The 18,123-nt window shown below is 41.5% G+C and overlaps 1 protein-coding gene across 2 annotated transcripts in view; it reads left to right on the top strand.

Annotated features, from left to right (window-relative positions):
• The first annotated feature begins 2,705 nt into the window (after positions 1 to 2,705).
• STK39 (serine/threonine kinase 39) overlaps positions 2,706 to 18,123 on the top strand; it is a 197,660-nt gene continuing 182,242 nt past the window's right edge. For both annotated transcript variants that reach the window (XM_084642577.1, XM_084642576.1), the window contains exon 1: positions 2,706 to 2,944. In XM_084642577.1, the coding sequence (XP_084498703.1) occupies positions 2,836 to 2,944 (109 nt within the window). In that variant the 5' untranslated portion in view covers positions 2,706 to 2,835. The remainder of the gene's footprint in view (positions 2,945 to 18,123) is intronic.

Below are 18,123 nucleotides of genomic sequence, written 5' to 3'. Positions count from 1 at the left end.
AAGATCCCTGCTCTGAAAGGTTTTCCCCAGGAAGGCTGCTAATCTCATAAAATGGCAGGAACCTTATGAGCTCTAGGTTCCTAGAGATAGGTCATGCACCTTGGGAAGAAAGAGTCTTATAACATCATCAGATGTAAAACTGAGCATTGTTTCAACAGAAACAGTGATACTGTACCAGCAGCAGCCGCACAAGAATTCATAATTTTTTTCTTAAATCTGAATACAGATGGAGGAGATGGCTGTTCTCCACTGAGTGGCAAGTAACTAATTTTTTCTGTGCTGATCGATTGCTCTGTAACGTTGTGGTCTTATTTTTTCCCCCCCAGACTATTGCTGGCAGGAAGATCTTCTTTACTAACAACAAGTTGTGTTGTCTTGGTATTAACCTGATTACTGTGGTATTAGCATGACAATTTCATATTTCCTCTTCCACTTTTTGCTAACCTTTAATTTTGTTGGAGATAATTTCTAATGTGTATATATTAAAATATTTTAATTACATTTCTTTAAAAAGTCAATTAAGAGAGGACATTTGAGCATCAGTGCAATGCAAAAATATACAGTGCTTTCTTTCTGTACTGCAGAAACAGGTATCCATCTTGAGCCTAATTGGCAGGTAGAAGGATGAGAGAAAAGACCTTCAATGCACAAACATGATTCAGTATTTACCAAGTGTAGGTATAATTTGTGCTAGACGTCAGAATTAGGGGTTCCTCCTTTATTCAGCATTCAGATTTCCCAACAGAACTTTTGTGACAAAGAAATAACTTAATAATCAAGCAAATTGCTATGCTTTTCCAAGGTGATCTTCCTCTGCTAACTAAACAGCTTCCTTAAATAAGTTACACAGCAACGTTCACATTTATTACTTGGTCCAATTCTGTTTGTTCTTCCATTGTTGCTTCCATTATTGCTTTAACCTTTGCTACTCTATATTTCATAGTACTAGTAGGAACTATTAGTCTGTTATCTTTAGTTCTCATCAGCATAGACATATCGACCCTGAAACTCCCCCCACTCAGATAAAATTTTCCAAATTTAGTTTGAATAACCTTCAAAAATCTTTCAGTCATAGCTGCAATAACTGAAATTAAAAAAAACACTTTGAAAGTATATTTTGCTTTTTAATAACATTTGTTAATCTGAAACAATGTGATATGTACAAGTCATTTAGGGCCAAGAATGGGCATGAGGGCAGAACTGGATCTGTATTTTCTGGAATTATTTAATAGGTAAACATTTTTACTAGAGCTATGAAATGTACAACAAAGAGGAAATAAAAGAGTTAAAATCCATGTTGCTGACATCACAAGCAGCAGAGTTCCATAACTCACACAGTGACTTTGCTTTTCTGCAGTCATCTTCATTCTTGTATAATGAAAAACAAAGTGGAAAAGCCTTATACTACTAACTTTTATAGAGCAACAAAATAATTTAAAATCTCTTAGCACTAATCTAAATTCTGTTCAACCAAGGAATTATCTCTCTGCCCTGCACAGAAACCTGCTAGTTCATTGACAATATAGACTGAGTTCATACACTAGTGTAACATGGCACTGGTCCATTCACCTCAATGCAACTTATATCAGCAGTGAATTTGGCCCTTTGTTTGTTAAGGTACAAAGGCCCCAGCTCTGCAAAGATAAATGCATGTTCTTAAATTTAAGAACATGAATAATCCACCTGAAGTCAATGGGACTACTCACATACTTAATATGAAACATATGTGTATGTCTTCAGGGGTTAATAGATGCTTTCTATCTCCTTGCAACCCCTATGGAACTCACTGACTTCAATGGGATTCTCAACAAACAAGATTCCTCTATAACAGTGGTTTTCAACCTTTTTTCATTTGCAGACCACTACATATTTTCAAGTGGCGGAACAGACCCCTTTGGAAATCTTAGGCCCGCAGGGGTCCCCAGACTACAGGTTGAAAACCACTATTCTATAGTAATGACAACCTTTCATGGACCCCTTAGAGTCTGCAGATCCCTCAGGTGTCTGAAGACCACAGGCTGAAAACCACTGATCTATAATGGATCCACTTGCTGGACTGGGGCCTATACAGTGAAAATGAGCCATGACATCCTTGCCCTGGCCTCACATCACTTACAACATCACTGATTGAGACTACCCAGATGACCAACAGAACTAAACTAGAATTCAAAAGACTGAAAATGGCCACAGAGTGAGTGAAGGGCTATACAAAAAAAACTGTAATGCGCCGAGCAAGGAATGGAGAAAGCCGTGATGCCTCCTAAAACTTAGCACCACTTTTTAAAAAAATAAGCCTTAACTACAGATGTATTTCTATACCCCGGCTTCACCCATAGGTTTTCCTACAGGACAGGCTCGAGGAGTCTCTCTCACAGGGCAGGAGCCCCAAGTTCAAGCTGTGCCAAGTGATGCCAGACACCCCAGAGGGGCGGGGGGAGGGGAGGCTGTCGGTGGAGAGTTACCCACCCAAGGAGGCGGAGATCCACCTCCGCCCGACCCCCTCCCGGGCAGGTGCGTGCCCAGCTGGCTGCCAGCGGGCCCCCCGCCGCGCCAGCTCCCCCGTCTCCCCGCAGCTCGGCGGCGCTCAGGAATCGCCTCACACCCCGGCGCGAGGGACCATGCCCGGGGCTGGCCTCGTGCAGCCGCAGCTCCCCGCCCCGCCCCGCCCCGCCTCCTCCTCCTCCGCCTCCTCCTCCCCCCGCCGCCGTGCGGCTGGCGGCTCGCAGGGAGGGAGCGTGAGCAGCGAGCCAGCCAGCGAGCGGGCGGGGGTTAAAGGTGCCGCTGGAAGGGAAGTTTGGAGAAGGTCGTGCGGTGTCTGTGCGCTCCGGCAGCATCATGGCGGAGCCCAGCGACTCGCCTCTCCACCTCCAGCAGCCCGCGCCGGCGGCCGCTCCCGCCGCCTGGCCCATCTGCAGGGACGCCTACGAGCTGCAGGAGGTTATCGGTCAGTGGGGCGGGGGCCGCGCGGGCGGGCCGGGCTGCGCCGGGCAGGGGGAACGCGCCGGGAGCCGGCTGCGGGGCCTACCGGCGTTTGCTCTCCGCGGGTGTCTCTCCCTGCGGCGGGCGGGCGCGCCCGGCACTGCAGCGGCTGCAAACTTTATTTCCGAGGCGCCGGCTGGGGCTGGCTGCCCCGCTCTCCCCGCGGGCGGCGGCTCCTGGTGGGGGCGCAGTGGCAGCCGCCCCAGCCCTTCTGCGGGGCCGTGGGGATGAGCCCCAAAGCATCGTCCCCCCCCCTCCGCTATCAGCCAGTGGTGAGCAGCGAGCTGTAAGTAACCGCTGGCCTCGCCTCTCCTCTGCTCTCGCCGGCTGTAACGGTGCACCCTGTGTCTTGCTCTATCCGTTCAGAGTAGTCTGCATCTTTCCGGGGTGGGGGCGGTTAAACCTCCCCATCTGCGGCTCCTGCTGATTTCCTTTTTGAAAGCCTTCATTTCCTTTTGCTCCCTTTGCATAGCTTTAATTTTGTCCCCATCTCCTCTTTTCATCCTCCCCATCACTCTACTCTCCTATACACTATACTCTTACCGCTGTTGTGATTATGGCTTAATTTCATTGGTGCAAGCCTTCCCCTTCGGTTTAAGGTTTAACACCCCTCCCCCAAACATGCAGGCAGTGTGCGCTGGGATTGTGCATGTAACAATTAATTGCTATCAAAATGTGTCTGACTTAATTTTCCTCCCAACTGTGTGGATCGGATCATTATGAATCTTGCAAGGTGAAAAGATGACTGATGGTAACAATATGTCTAATGGAAGGCTGTATGCTTTTTTTGATCTGGATGCTATTTATTGCTAAAAGAAAAGGAGGACTTGTGGCACCTTAGAGACTAACCAATTTATTAGAGCATAAGCTTTCGTGAGCTACAGCTCACTTCCTCAGAAGTGAGCTGTAGCTCACGAAAGCTTATGCTCTAATAAATTGGTTAGTCTCTAAGGTGCCACAAGTCCTCCTTTTCTTTTTGCGAATACAGACTAACACGGCTGCTACTCTGAAACCTATTTATTGCTAGTTAATCAGTTCAAGAATACTCATTCTTGTATTTCTTATATTTTAAAACAAACAAACAACCCTGCAGAAACTAAAAGCCAGGTCCAAAATTGCAGTTGTCGTTCCTTGAGATTTGGGCTAGAATTCATTTACCTCAAAAATTCCTGTAGTTTTGCTTTGTGTTGCTCTTGTAAGTAGTAGTGCTTTTAATATTGCACACTATTTGCTGATAACTGTGACAGATGCCATTTTTAATCAGGGTTGTAAATCATGTACATTCAAAGTTGTTTCTTTGGCTATTTAGTTTCCACAATCAGAAACTAAGTGTTGCCAATGAGAAATAACTTACCCCTTCACTCTCAAGTTTTACCAGGCTCTAGTTTTACTCATGTTCTTTCCCTTTTTATTCCCCATTTCTCCACCTGAACTGCACTAAAATGAAGAAGGCTGAGGCCTGGTCTCCTGATATAGCTATGCCAGCAAAACTTTTAAATATGGAGTGGATTGGGGGGTGGGGGGGCGGAGGGAGGAAATCACACTTCTAACTTTGACATAGCTATGCCGCTGAAAGCCCTAGTATGGAAGCAGGCCTCTTGCCAGTATACCAAGAGAACTGAAAAAAGCTATACCAGAAAAATAGCTGTTTTGCTGGTATAAGCTACATCCCCAGTAGATCGGTTTGCTGGTAAACTATACTCACAAATTCTTTCTGCTGTAGAGAAGGCCTGAGAAGGTGTTAATCTAATCCTTATCTGCTGTTGCAATGGGAGTCTGTAGTATATTTCTTATTTAAGTACTGGTTGTCCTCCGTTGGTGCAGTTGTAGAATGGCTGAAGATTAGGGCCAGTCTACACGGGCAACGCTAAAGCGTGGCTTGTGTGGTCACGGCAGAGAGCTCTCCTTGTGCTCTTAAAAACCCCATGCCTACGAAGGGCATAGCTACCAGCGCTGAGGCACTGTCTATGCTGGCGCTTCACAGCGCTGAAACTTGTGCTCGGGGGACAGGGAGTGTTAGTGCGGTTGTCATAAATATAAAGGGCAGGGTAAACGCCTTTAAATCCCTCCTGGCCAGGGGAAAGCTCCTCTCACCTGTAAAGGGTTAAGAAGCTCAGATAACCTCACCGGCACCTGACCAAAATGACCAATGGGGAGATAAGATGCTTTCAAAGCTGGGTGGGGGAGGACAAAGGGTTCTCTCTGTCTGTGTGATGCTTTTGCTGGGACCAGAGCAGGAATGCAGGTCAGAACTCCTGTAAAGAGTTAATAAACAGTCTAGCTAGATATGCGTTAGATTCTGTTTTGTTTAAATGGCTGATAAAATAAATTGTGCTGAATGGAATGTATATTAAGGTTTTGCCTAGGGGGATTCTCTATGTTTTGAATCTGATTACCTTGTAAGGTATTTACCATCCAGATTTTACAGAGGTGATTCTTTTACTTAAATTAAAATTCTTCTTTTAAGAACCTGATTGCTTTTTTGTTGTTCTTAAGATCCAAGGGTTTGGGTCTGTGCTCACCTATGCAAATTGGTGAGGATTTTTATCAAGCCTTCCCCAGGAAAGGGGGTGTAGGGCTTCGGGGGGATTTTGGGGGGGGAGAAATGTTTCCAAGTGGGCTCTTTCCCTGTTGTTTTTGTTAGATGCTTTGTGGTGGCAGCAATAAGGTCCAGGGACAAAAGGTAAAATAGTTTGTACCTTGGGAAGTTTTAACCTAAGCTGGTAAAAATAAGCTTAGGGGGTTTTTCATGCAGGTCTCCACATCTGTACTCTAGAGTTCAGAATGGGGAAGGAACCTTGACAGCTGTAAATTGCCAGTGTAGACAAGCCCTAAGGGCTTGCAAGGGGCGGGGGAAGAGTGAGTGTTTACTTCTCAAAAAAGCAGTTTAAAAAGAGTTTATTGAGTGTTCAAAAATTTTAAATAGGTATATTTATCTATTTATTGACACAAATGTTTAAAGTGCCCATAATTGCAAAGTTGGGACACACTTTTTGGGGAAATACATTCCTTGTGTAGATAGGCCTCCATGCTAACTAACTGATAGTATTCGATTACCGTAGTAAAGTGACAGGTCAGTTTCTTGTAGCATAAGAATCAGGATTACTTAGTGAGGAAGGCAAGGAAGGGTTCTACTGGACCCTGATCCAGTAAAGTGCAGAATGCTTTCTTGGGTGTGCTGAGTATCCTCAACTTCTATTAAATTTAGTTTAGGAACAATGACTTTTTCTAAATGCCACAAGAAATATTTTCTATAAGCAAAATAGCCTTTTATTTACAGCCTCTCAAATACAGCAATATATTGTTTTCTTTGTCTTAAGTGGCAAAGGACTGCTATGACAGACATTTTTCCTAAATGACTAAATGAATATTTATATTGCATGTTTTGAAAATGTTTATTTTGTATGTAAATTCAGTGCAAATGAGTAAATACGGATATAATTTTAGAGTTGCGGGCTCAATGTAATACTACATAATATCTTCAAATGAACTTAGTGTACGTAGGGTTGCTTTTGTATACCTTATCTTAGTATCCAGGGGAAAATAATACAGTTCCAGAGTCTGACTGCCACTCCTATTCAGTAAGCAGCATTTAATCACTGAAGCTCTTAAAGTTTAATCACTTCATGAACATGAGTACTGCCACTTATTAAAATAAACTTTCCACAGGTGAATAGCTTTATGTACACACACAACTGTCTGTGGGATAGGAGCCTGAAGGGATATGTTTTGTTCTAATAGTCCTTTGCCAGTTAAACCAGGAAAAGTACAATATATTGAGGCATCTGAGTGGGATTTTTAAGAAGAAAGACATACCAGTCTTCTTTAGCACAGACTTCATAGGCTTACATAGTATGGAATATTTCTCGGTGTAACTAAAGTCCCCTTTTATCTGTAGACTATATCTAATGTCTTAAGAGATATTTCAGGGTTTATTAGTGGCAGCCATATTGCTAAAAAGTACAGTAACCTACTTTTTGGAACTGGTCATGTTTGATTTAATATCGTGAGAGGGTAATCAGTTTCCATCCTGCTCTTGTAGGGTAAGCAACTGGAAATGGTGCCACTGTTTTTAATAAAATGTTTGCTTACTGTTAAACCACTTCCTACCTTAATGGCAATTTAAAAACTGCCTTTGAGCTTCCATATAGCCTGTGTCATAAATAATGTTTTTTCCCCAGTGATATATCTGTGGCTAGCTGGAGGCCCAAATGCCCAGTCAGGGAAAAATTGGTAATTAAGATATGAGAAGCACTGTTTCCTCTAGGAATCTTAAAACAAACAAACCCTGCCCATTTTGCTAAACAAAATATCTTTTCTTTTAAGGTTGTGTCAGCACTTTCATTGCAAATTCCTACTATCATGAGTTAATTTCATTAAAAATAATTGTGGGTTGAAACCTGGTATGGAGATTCTTGGAACAGAAGGAAATAGCCTTTATCTGTACCATGAACTGATTCAATTAAACTGTGTGGTGGATTTGGCCATATTTGAATATTTTGTTGTTGGCTGTTCTTTAAAGTCTTGGTATAGTTTGAGATACAAAAAGCTACTGATTATAAGCAAATTATCTTTAATAGAAGTAAATAAGATTCAATATTCTTGTCAATTGAGCTCTTTTATTGTGGATTGGCTCTGAATAAGATGACTGAAATAAGACACATCTGATTTTCTGTCACTTCATAAAACTTCTACATATCTTCCTTTCTAGCATATAAGAGAATTTGCTCTTAAGGATTTGTGAACTGAATTTCCTTGCTTTTGTTTCTATGACATTTTAATATAATTCTGTATTTGTTTAGAGTCCTGTCAAATGGATGAGATGCTACCAAAGATAAAGCAATGTTATGATGAGTGTGAGAAGACTTTCTGAATGCTTTTGAGCAAATTGCTTAAGACTCTGTGCCTCAATTTCCCCATTTGTAAGTGAAGGGCTAGTTCTCTCCTCCTTACAGGCTATTTTGAGAGCCTTGGATGGAAGGTTCTGGCTAAACTAGAGTTACTTTGAAAGAAAAAGATTGTCTGCAGAGTTTGAAGAGAATTTAAGCATATTTTACGTTACAGATCACTTAAAAATTCTCATTTGAAAATTTGACTTTGGTCTAACGTTGCCTTGTCACCCTCCAGCTCAAAAAAACTTGTGACAGGTACCACCGAACTTTCAATGTAGCTAATTTCCTCTAATTCATGGAATCTAACTTCTGCATTAAACACATAATTTAGCAAAACCTGTCAATTTTTGTTGTGGATGATTTTGTGGACAACCCTGCTCCTACTGATGGTAGGGTTTTTGTTTGGTGCTTCTCACCCCCTCGCCCCCCCCCCCCTCACCCATTTGCACCAGTGACTTCACTGGAAGCAGAGCCATTTACTCAGTGTCTATCTAGTGTCTAGTTATAGCTGAGAAAGAATGAGCACTTCTGGAGGTTTGAGCTAATGGAGACCTTCATTTAGCTCAGTGTTAGAGGTATGTGGTTGTGGAGATGAAGGACTGAGGTTCCAGTCGCGAGTCTGCAAGTGTTTGCTGTCTTATAATGGAGAGAGGGAAATGTTTTGATAGTTGTGGATGTAATTGCAGTACCTCTTTTTTTTTTTTTTTTTTTTTTTTTTTTCATTGTCCTTCCTGTAATTAGGAGGGTATAGTATCACTGATTACCAGAATACCTTAAGACTTTGGTTAAACCTGACTGAGTACTCATTGAGATGAAAATATTCAAAGGGCTTCTTTTTGAAGTGGTAATGGGAACAAAGAACACTAGTCATTTCCAGTCTGCTCAACAAAATGTTATACCACAGTACTTGAAGCCTAGGTAGATCTTGACACTAGCTTTTGCAAGAGGCTGTTCAAATACATGAATTGTAAAATGCTTAAGAAATAGTATTATTTGAGAACCAGATGGTGGTGGTATTTAGAATTTTTCTGTCCCCAGAAATGTTAAGTATAAAGAAATGCATATCTAACTACAACCTTAACTCTGATCCTAATCAAGTAGTGTACTTTCACCATTAAATCTCAAACACTGCACCTTCACACATGAAAACATTATATAATATATATGCCACTGATCAGCCTAAATTGAAGTCCACATAACTTATTTATCCGTAATTTTCTTTCCTTTTAAGCTACATGTTTCTCAGGAAACAGTTACAAATACTTTCCCAAAAATTTCTGTCAATTGATAAACTGTTAAATGGAAAGTTCTAACTTCTAATTTCTTAAAACAGAAAATACATAATACAGAGGAGGGGAAAAGACTAAAATTAATGAGTGGCTGTTGCTTAAAGTATCTTTTTGGGGGGGGGGGTCATGTTTTAAATAAATTCTCAGTTCTTAGGCTTTTAGTGTGTTTAAGCCTCACCATTTTACAGTAGTTACCCTTGGTGATCACCAAAGCTTGCTGGAGACATTAGGAAACCTATGAGCAGTAGTAGAGGCATGGGTGCAATCTGCCTGCAGAGATAGGAGGATAACTATGGCATTGGTTTACCCTTCTGGTTTAACTTTTGGAAGTGAATCTTCTATATTAGAAGAGCTGGAAACTTGTTTACTTTAATTGAAAGCATACATTCTGTGGACGTTGACATTTACTTATAGCAAGCAGTAAATACTTTTTGTTTTTGTGGGTTTTTTGTTTAAGTCTGACTTATAGCACTGGCTAGCAAACTGAAGTATTGATAACGCCATTAGATTGTATTTGTTTTTGAGGTTTTGGAGTGCTGGTGTATGATTATCTTCTGGACAATATTATTGCTTAGTGTGTCAAGACTATTTTAATGCAAGATAAAACAAGCTGTCATGGTTTGTAAGAATGAATCTCCTATGGTTATTGGGGTGAGGTGGCAAAATAGTGTAGAGGTGATGTGAAATAGCCTTAAAGCAGCTTCTTTGCTCAGCACTTGTGGAGCTGTAGAGCAATGAAAACCTTATTGGGAGGATCTAGGCAAGTACACTACTGTAACTGAGTCTGTATTTCAGAATACTGTGGAGTTCTGTGTAACTGGTTGCTGACTTACAGGGTGTGTATTCTGTGTTGGTGCTGACAGTCCAAGGGTTGAAATGAGCAGACATCCCATTCTGTGTTCAGTCAACTAAAGCTTACTTGTATAGAAATTAAAAGGTAAAGTGACTAGAGTGAAATCCCTGCAAGCTGCATGGACACTTTTCAAAGACACTGTAATAGAGGCCCAACTTAAATGTATACCCCAAATTAAAAAACATAGTAAAAGAACTAAAAAAGATCCACCGTGGCTTAACAACCATGTAACCAGTGAGAGAGAAAAAGGCATCTTTTAAAAAGTAGAAGTCAGATCCTAGTGAGGTAAATAGAAAGGAGCATAAACACTACCAAATTAAATGTAAAAATGTAATAAGAAAAGCCAGAAAGGAGTTTGAAGAACAGCTAGCCAAAAACTCAAAAGGTAATAATAAAATGTTCTTTCTGCACATCAGAAGCAGGAAGCCTGCTATACAACCAGTGGGGCCCCGTGACAATTGAGATACAAAAGGAGCACTTAAAGGTGATAGTCGTCATGGAGAAACTAAATGAATTCTTTGATTCAGTCTTCACGGCTGAGGATGTTAGGGAGATTCCCAAACCCGAGCAGTCTTTTGTAGGTGACCAATCTGTGACAATTCCTCAGATTGAAGTGTCACTAGAGGAGGTTTTGGAATTAATTGATAAACTAAACAGTAACAAGTCACCAGGACCAGATGGCATTCACCCAAGAGTTCTGAAAGAACTCAAATGTGAAATTGCAGAACTATTAACTATGGCTTGTAGCCTGTCCTTTAAATCAGCTCCTGTACGCAATGACTGGAAGATAGCTAATGTAACGCCAATATCTAAGAACAGTTCTAGAGGTGATCCTGGCAATTACAGATCGGTAGGTCTAACGTCAGTACCGGGCAAATTAGTTGAAACAATAGTAAAGAATAAAATTGTCAGATATATAGAAGAACATAAATTGTTGCGCAGAAGTCAACATGGGAAACCATGTCTTATTAATCTATTAGAGTTCTTTGAGGGGGTCAACAAACATGTGGACATAGTATACTTCGATTTCCAGGAAGCCTTTGACAAGGTCCCTCACCAAAGGCTCTTACGTAAATTAAGTTGTCATGGGATAAGAGGGAAGATCCTTTCATGGAATGAGAACTGGTTAAAAGACAGGGAACAAAGGATAGGAATAAATGGTAAATTCTCAGAATGGAGAGAGGTAACTAGTGATGTTCCCCAAGGGTCAGGCCTAGGACCAATCCTATTCAACTTATTCATAACTGATCTGGAGAAAGGGGTAGACAGTGAGGTGGCAAAGTTTTTAGATGATACTAAACTGTTCAAGATAGTTAAGACCGAAGCAGACTGTGAAGAACTTCAAAAAGATATCACAAAACTAAGTGATTGGGCAACAAAATGGCAAATGAAATTTGATGTGGATAAATGTAAAGTAATGCACATTGGAAAAAATAACCCCAACTATACATACAATATGATGGGGACTAATTTAGCTGCAACTAATCAGGAGAAAGATCTTGGAATCATCGTGGATAGTTTTCTGAAGATGTACACGTAGTGTGCAGCGACAGTCAAAAAAGCAAACGAGATGTTAGGAATCAATAAAAAAGGGATAGAGAATAAGACGGAGAATATCTTATTGCCCTTATATCAATCCATGGTACGCCCACATCTTGAATATTGCATGCAGATGTGGCCCCCTCGTCTCAAAGATATACTTGCATTAGAAAAGGTTCAGAAAAGGGCAACTAAAATGATTAGGAGTTTGGAACGGGTCCCATCTGAGGAGAGATTAAAGAGGCTAGGGCTTTTCAGCTTGGAAAAGAGGAGACTAAGGGGGGATATGATACAGGTATGTAAAATCATGAGTGGCATGGAGAGAGTGAATAAGGAAAAGTTATTTACTTGTTCCCATACTATAAGAACTAGGGGCCACCAAATGAAATTAATGGGTAGCAGGTTTAAAACAAATAAAAGGAAGGTCGTCTTCACTCATCGCACAGTCAACCTGTGAAACTCCTTGCCTGATGAGGTTGTGAAGGCTAGGACTATAACAGGGTTTAAAAGAGAACTGGATAAATTCCTGGAGGTTAAGTCCATTAATGGCTGTTAGCTAGGATGGGTAAAGAATGGTGTCCCTAGTCTCGTTTGTCAGAGGGTGGAGATGGATGGCAGGAGAGAGATCACTAGATCATTACCTGTTAGGTTCACTCCCTCTGGGGCACCTGGCATTGGCCATTGTCAGTAGACAGGATACTGGGCTGGATGGACCTTTGGTCTGACCCAGTATGGCCATTCTTATGTTATGTTCTTATGTTATATCTTATAGTCTTATACTCTGAGCAGACAAAAATGTTTGTAAATCCTCTTCCCCCTGTTCCCCGAGCCTGCCCTGGGATTAATCCCTGCCAGCTGTCTGTCTCTGAAGCACTACAGGTAATTGCGGCGGGGGCGGGGAAACTGGGAGTTCTCTGCTGAGAGAGAAGCAGGTGTCAGGGAGTGAGATGTAGGGAGGGCCTGCTGAAAAGTCTGCACCTGAGGGAATTGTTAATGAAGGGGAGAAGCCAGTGGAGAGACAGATCAAACTCATGGGGACAGAGGGAGTAGAGTCACTGAGGAAAAAGATGGGGAAGATGCCTACTGGTAGAAAAGAGAAGCTTTTTCTTGGGTCTGATTTCAGATAAGCTAGAGAGCTGTGGTGACTGGTGCAGAGTTTGGTGAATTCTAGGTAGTTCTCTGCATGCATCCCTCCTCCTCCTCTTGAAGAAATTAGTCGGAAACCAACTTCCTCTGGGATCTTAGTAGCTCCATGACTTCCAGATTACATGGTGAACAGGGTTTCTGACAGAAGTTTTGGGATATTGACAAGTATAGTAAAGGCTGAAGGATTTTTAGGATCCCCTTTTTTGGTCTGTTTTCCTTCAGAGACATATTCAAGAGGTGCTGGCAGTGTCATACCTTTCAGGGATGTTCTCAAAGGTGCCTTGGTGAAAAGATTTAATCATCAGCATTACTCAGTAATGAATTATTAATTTTTTTTATGGAATCAGTAGAGTTAATATTTCCAACCTTAGGTCAAACATCTCAGGACCAAAGTTAACTCATCAATGGGCTTCTGAAAGCCTAGGATGATAAATCAGCATTGATTAATTCTTTTATGATTAACAAAATGAGTGAATCACTTTGTTAGACTAATTATTCTTCAAAACACTGTGGATCACTGATCCATGGGCTTTCTGGTCAGAAGTAAAATTCTGCTGGGAGTTGGGTGTCATGGAAAGCTGGCTTACTATGGACACAGGTGTGCCCCAAGTTAGGTGCGACCTAGTACATCTAAAAGGAGACAGGTAGTGTAGAAATAGAAAATTGAAAGGAAAGGAGGTAGTAGGCAGTCTTGTCTGATCATGGCTACTGTGGATGGTGTGGTGTATGTGTGGTTTTTTTTTTTTTTTATGGGTCTGGTCACATGCTCAGTTGTATGGTGAAACTTTATTCATTGATCTTAACTTTCGAGATCATACGCTTGGTACAAGGTTGGGGCTGATGCATTTTAGCTGGATCAATACAATTTTAGTATAGCTGCAAGCAGCATGTGTGTATGAGTGCATGTGCATTTTATGGTAGGGCATAAAAATATGGTTCTGTCATTTAATAGGCCAGAAAAGCATAGGGCTTTTATATTGGAAAAATGTGCTCTGATATTTTCATTTGTGGGTATTTGTTTCCTATCTTGTAAGGGGAAAAAGTAGGCAAAGCTCATGATCTCGCTGCCATAACTAGTTCTGAGCAAGGTCCTATTTACCTGCAATAACATAGCTTAATTGGGGCCTTGGTCTTGGCCTAGGGCCCCTGGCCCCATGGTAATAGTGCTACTAATAAAGATAAAAAGAAAAGGAGTACTTGTAGCACCTTAGAGACTAACCAATTTATTTGAGCATGAGCTTTCGTGAGCTACAGCTCACTTCAGGTGCCACAAGTACTCCGTTTCTTTTTGCAAATACAGACTAACACGGCTGTTACTCTGAAACTAATAAAGATGCTTTCTCCTAATGTATTTCCATCTGCACCCTAAAAAAAGCCTTAAATTACATTATGCTGAATTTATAATTAGATACCCACTCTTGCATATTGTTGTCTAACATGCCTGCTCTTTCTGGGGATAGACAGAAATGGCCTTGCTACTGTCTTAAGGCCACTTAAGGGCAATTTAGCAAAGAGTAAAGTGAGAGCTGCTTCTAACTTTTTTTACTGTAAGAACAAAGCCTACAAATTTTTGTTTCCTCCTTCGTTGTTAGTCTTCTGGGGATCATTGTAAGGGGTAATTTGTTGCTAATGTCCTGTCATGACAGTCTCTAACCTTTTTCTTTATAAAAGCTAACTGGAGTGGTGGGAGCTAGCTGAAGATGTTGTGTAGTTCAGCGTCCGAGCATTAGCTGGAGATATTGGGGTCAGGACAGCAGCAATGTCATATTCTTCAATTGAACGCCCACGGCTGACCTGTGTCGGCTGGCCTGTGTCAGCTGACTCAAGCTCACTGCATCTCACGGTGAGGGGCTATAAAATGGCAGTGTAGGAGTCTGGGCTCAGGCTGAAGCCCAGGTTCTGGGACCCTCCCCGACTCCGTTTGTGGCCTGAGCTCTGAGAGCCTGAGTCATTTAATTGTAGCGTAGACATAACCTTTGCGTTTTTTTTTTTTTTTTTTTTAATGAACTGCTGTTAGTTGGACGCACTCAGCAGTGACAGAAGACTCAGAAAATGCTACATTGGTGTTTCTGTGCAGCTATAATTGTTTTAAAATGTTTACTTCCAAACTGAAGGAAGAGCAAGGACAACATGCCTAGTAATTAAGTCAGCATCACAATTTTTCTCTATTTATGATGCTGCTTTAAAGGTAAGCTGTAATTCTTCTCAAAAGCTTGTTTCTAGGTAGTATCTTTCTGTACAGCTTTTTAAACAATCTGTAATGTAACAGCCTGAGATGTGGGGCTGGTAGAAGTAGAGCTGTGGTGGTTTCAGTAGAAACCCTTCTGTTATAATGCCAAGAAGGCATAAGCATTTGATATTGCAGACTTGTGCTCTGGTGCTGATCCTCTAGCTATGCAAGATAAGGGCTCTAGATATCAATCACTTGTATTGAATGATGGCTTCCTCATTCCGCATGCTAATGAAAGGTGAGGGGGGGAGGAGAGAATAAAGCATTTTTTAGTTCAACAGCTTTTTTTCTAAAGACACTCTTAAAATGTATATTTTTTTTTTTGAAGGAACACTCCTGAGACTAGTTACATTTTAAATAACTAATTGTTTAGCCGTGTAAGAAAATCATATAATTCCTCTTAAGCATCTCCTTCAATAAATGGGTCTGTGGTCTCTGAGGGTGGCATTTGAACGATACTGCCCAGCAGGGATTTGGGTCTGAAAATTGGCTTTCCTGTTGTAGAATACTGGAAAGCAGAAGGTTTCAAAGTTGCTGTAGGTTCTGGGACTTGTCCACAAAAATATATGCTGGTTTTCTTTACTTGTAGTAGCTGATTTAACCAGAATATTTTTGCTTCCTAATCTCCCCCTCCCTGAAGGATTTAGAAAAGCCAACTGTTGTATATCTTTAATCTCTGTTGCACTAACAATCCTTTCTCAAATCAGCAGTTAGCTGGTTTTCCCCCTTTTTTCCCCTTTGTGCCTTAGATCCTGATTCTGCAAAATGTAAGCAATTGCATATGCACTGATCATACTGTCACTTAAGTGGTTCAGAAAATTTTTTGCAGTTTCAATGAAGCTGTTAAATTCAAGGCCAGCTGTAACCCCAGTGCTGCAAAGATCTGATTGGAGCCTTGTCCTTTCAAAGGCCATGTGTCATATTAATTCTGCAACTTGGTCTTGTCTCCCTTGTCAGCCGTGGAAACTGACTTGGGAGCAATTCCTAGGGTGTGAACTATGGCAATATTTTCCTCTTTCCAGGGTTTTGGGAGTTTGTTTTTTTTTCTTTTTGGTTTGACAGCTTTGTCTTTTTAGTGCTTTCAGATTTGCTTGTCTATGGTTTTGTTTTCTCTTTAGCCTATTCTTTTTTAAACACATCTCTTGCCTATGAATAAGAATTTTCAGTCAAAATTATTTATTGCATTGTTGGCAGTTTTGTGTTTCAAAGATAACAGATAAAACTCTTGTGTGGGCTGTTTTATATGGAGTAACTCTTTAGACCTTGGAAACAATGAATTCTGCATCAGAACTTTTAAGGGAGGCTTGAACACAATTTACCATTTCTGTCTTGGATTGAGCCACTCTAAAACTAATCATAATGTACCGTCTGCCATTCTTTTGACTTGGAGCCGGGTACTTTTGTAGAAGTTTGATTTAGCTGAATTTGAATAAATGCTAAAACATCTAATTTCTATGATGTACTCCTCTCTGTGTGGAGCATTTATATTCTTCTATGTTCCAGGTCAGTGGTGAAAAGACAGAATGCTTCTACTGGCATGCTTCCTGGAAGTCTAATTAGACAGAGGAGGAATTTGTAGATTACCAGCAGAAAAGTATAGAAGGAGAAAATATTTCCCTTGAGGATGGCGTGGATGGAGAAAGAACTACACTGGAAGCAATTATCTTACTGTGGAATTAAATTTACCAAATAAGAGCTCAATCCCTTTTTGAGCCACCTTAGGTTTTTAAGTTTCCTAGTCTTTGAATGTAATGCATGAATGCCAAACTTGAGACTTCAGAAATTATTGGTCAGGCACCCAAAAATCATAAAATTGTCCTAAATTATGAGATTAACAAACAACTTTGGGGTTCTCTTCATTTGCCTGGTAGTGTCTTGAACCAATAGTGTTCATATTTTCTGTCTTGCCTCTGCAATTGGGGGGGATTAGGAACTTTAATTTAAAAAAAAAATGCTCACCTGATCTCTACTCCAGGTACTGGGGCTTTTAGAATCAGGCCTGGCTCTAGGATTTTTGCCTCCCCAAGCAAAAAAATAAATTTGGCTGCCCCCACTTTTCTTTCGTGCCTCCTCCCCAAATCCCCGGCCCTGCCTCCTCCCCTGGGCGTGCTGCATCCCCCCCCCCCCCCGTATTGCCTCCTGCAGCTTTCCCCCTGCCCTAGCTCACCTCTGCTCTGCCTGCTCCCCTGAACACACCGCTGCTCCGCTTCTCCCTCCTCCCTCTCAGGCGAGGGAGAGGCAGCGCATTCAGGGGAGCAGGCGGAGCAGAGGTGAGTGAGGGGGCAGGGGGTAGAGGAACCGCTTCCCACCCTAGCTTTCCTCCACTCCATCACCACCGCCTCCCCCAGGCACGCTGTCGCTCGGCTTCTCCCCCCTCCCTCCCAGGCTTGCCAGCTGATTTGTGCGCGGCAAGCCTGGGAGGGAGGGGGGAGAAGCGGAGTGGCCGCGGCGCGCTCAGGGGAGTAGGCGGAGGTGAGCTGGGGCAGCGGGGGCACGTTTCTAGGGGTGGCATGGTCAGCACTGGAATGCTGCCCCTAGAAATGTGCCACCCCAAGCACCTGCTTGTTTTGCTGGTGCCTAGAGCCGGCCCTGTTTAGAAGGACACAATATCTGGTATTTCAGTTCGCTGCTGTTCGTGGGTTTGGATAAAGGCTATTTTCCTGATTTGAACTACGGTAGGATCTTTGTTGGCTTTTTGCCCCTCTGCTACTATTCAATTGGTTCCTGTATATTACAAAAAATTGCTAATAAAAATGAATAGATTTTAGAACACTGGGCAATATTATGATTAAAAAGCATCTTAAATTTCCCTTGTCTTTGAATATTCTTATTTTAAATAGTTTCCCTGGGGCATCCTAATTATAGAGGATTGGCATGTAATTAACTGAGTACTTCAGAACATGTTACTGTGCTCCAACTTTAAAAAGAAAATGAAGATTGGAATCCTCATGGATTTTTGTAGGCAAAGTTGTTTTCTCTTGGAATACTAGATCAAAGTGGTGAAGCCAGTTTTAAGTGAGTGCATGTTAAGAGATGTATCTTCAAAGCAACAGATGAAAACAAATACACTGAATGAAATGAATTGAAATGAATACGTGTAAGAAACAAATTTCAAATGTACTAAGACGTGAGTGAATTCACTTAGATTTATAAAGGCCATTAATAAAAATACATGTTAAAGGAGTCTTCCAGTGA

This window comes from Lepidochelys olivacea (assembly GCF_965140295.1).
Source record: "Lepidochelys olivacea isolate rLepOli2 genome assembly, chromosome: 11".
Taxonomy (NCBI): Eukaryota; Metazoa; Chordata; order Testudines; family Cheloniidae; genus Lepidochelys; species Lepidochelys olivacea.
The sequence above is the reverse complement of the archived record's forward strand: the minus strand, read 5'-3'. Positions and strand labels throughout refer to the sequence as shown.